The sequence below is a fragment of the Anoplophora glabripennis genome, unplaced genomic scaffold, assembly GCF_000390285.2.
Source record: "Anoplophora glabripennis isolate ALB-LARVAE unplaced genomic scaffold, Agla_2.0 scaffold3001, whole genome shotgun sequence".
NCBI classification, from domain to species: domain Eukaryota; kingdom Metazoa; phylum Arthropoda; class Insecta; order Coleoptera; family Cerambycidae; genus Anoplophora; species Anoplophora glabripennis.
The window spans coordinates 3,695-5,562 of record NW_019419176.1 but is presented as its reverse complement, the minus strand read 5'-3'; the positions used below and the strand labels follow the sequence as shown (position 1 = coordinate 5,562).

General features: G+C 32.2%; 1 protein-coding gene across 1 annotated transcript; it reads left to right on the top strand.

The window, feature by feature from the left end:
• Positions 1-1,159: 1,159 nt before the first annotated feature.
• Positions 1,160-1,537, top strand: LOC111692739 (endoglucanase F-like; the record flags this gene model as incomplete). Its single annotated transcript, XM_023456845.1, has 2 exons — positions 1,160-1,324; positions 1,391-1,537. Coding segments are annotated over 2 exons (312 nt in total), but the record flags the coding sequence as incomplete, so codon positions are not given.
• Positions 1,538-1,868: the final 331 nt, after the last annotated feature.

Below are 1,868 nucleotides of genomic sequence, written 5' to 3'. Positions count from 1 at the left end.
CTTTCTTTTCCAATGGGTTTCATCTTACTATAATTTTTTTTGGTTTCAAAAATTATCTACCCTGGTCTATTTTTCGAGGGGCAGAACTTTTTATAACAAGTGACATTTTTCGATAAAGTCAAAAACAAGAGTTTCTCCTTTTGTCAACTCCATCGGTGGACACAATGTATATACATTATTAATAAACTTTATTGTACTTAAATTCTCAAGTCTTTACTAAATTATTTTACTAAAAAAGTAAAAAAAAAATCAAAAAATCTTATTCTTTGCTTTCTATAAAGTTGTTTATTAACGATTTTTTGTATAAAATTTTCCTTTTACATTTTTTAAATAAGCCATTTCGATGAGAAATTTAATTCTCTACAAAATTTTTCCTGTGAACCATACCGAAATTTTGCTTCGTTTTCGTCCTATATTTAAAAAACTGCAAAAGTGCATTTTCACCCCTATTTTCAATTTCAACCCTCTAATTTAATAGCACCCCGCGGTTTTTTCATTTTTAATGACCCTTCGAACAAGTCATGTTTTCATCACATGACTTGAACGTCTTATTTCCTTCCTTTTTTTTTGCAAAAAATGAGAATTAAAACGTATAAGGGTAAATGCGACGAAAATCGAAAAATTGGCTAAGTTTGAGCGGCCATATATCAGTCAATTTTCATCCAAAAATACTCTACAACCTCTTGTTTAGAAGGAAATTTTATCTACTTTTTTTTTCTATGAAGCAATGCCTATAGCTATCTTTACTCAAAAAAACCTAGAGGCAAAAAAGTAAAAAAAATCAAAATCTAATTTTTTGCTTTTTTTCAAATTGTTTATTAACGATTATTTTGCATAAAATTTTCCTTTAAATTTTTTTAATAAGCTATTTCCATGGGAAATTCAATCCTCTAAATAATTTTTCCTATGAACTATAAAGAAATTTTGCTTTGTTTTCGAGCTACAATTAAAAAACTGAAAGAAATAACCCCTCAGGTTACACCTTTCTCGATATAACTCTACAGCTCTTCTTGATTTTTTTGTGAGTAATACTTTCGATTGAAAATGGCGCTTACCTCATCCCATTTAACACCACTTGTCCCAAATTTTATTTAAATTTTTTGTATCCTCACAGTAGGCCCATTCTATCCTTATTAATAATAAACCTCATTTGTTTTAGGTCTTGTTAGCAGAGTCAACTGGATCTTCTGAGTATATAGAGCCTATAAAAAGTTTCTGTGACAACTCCGTCGATACTCAGTTACGAAGTCCCGAAGGTCTGATATTTATCCATAAATCTGGCACCCTGCCGCATGCTGCCAACATAGCCTTCCTGTGTTTAATAGTAAGTTGCGTAACAATTTAACATTTAATTATTTAACGATTCTAAAATTTGCGCTTTGTTTTTCAGGCATCGGACTTGCCCGACATGCCGTCTGAAAAGTACACGACATTTGCCAAAGAACAGATCGATTACATTTTAGGAGCCACCGGTAGAAGTTACGTTGTGGGATATGGTGAGAATTTTACACAACAGCCATACCATTCAGCTAGGTAAGAACGCTCTTTATTACATTTTCCTCTTTAGTACTGAAAGTCTGTTTCCGACAGCTCAAATAGCTCGATCGAGTCTTACTTTATTCCGTTCAGTAGTAGGCGGATGTCGAACTGGATAATTGGAACAAGTGAATGTTACATATTGACTCAGTTGACATCCGCTTACTGCGATCTTGAAACTACTTTCTTGTTTTTGTTCAAATGTTATCAGCACACGATGTCCGGCCGGTATAAGTGACGTATGTAAAAGTATAGATCAAAATACACAAAACAGTCTTACGTTCTTCAATATTATAAGCATACAAAAGTACGTAAATAAAACATCATTTCTT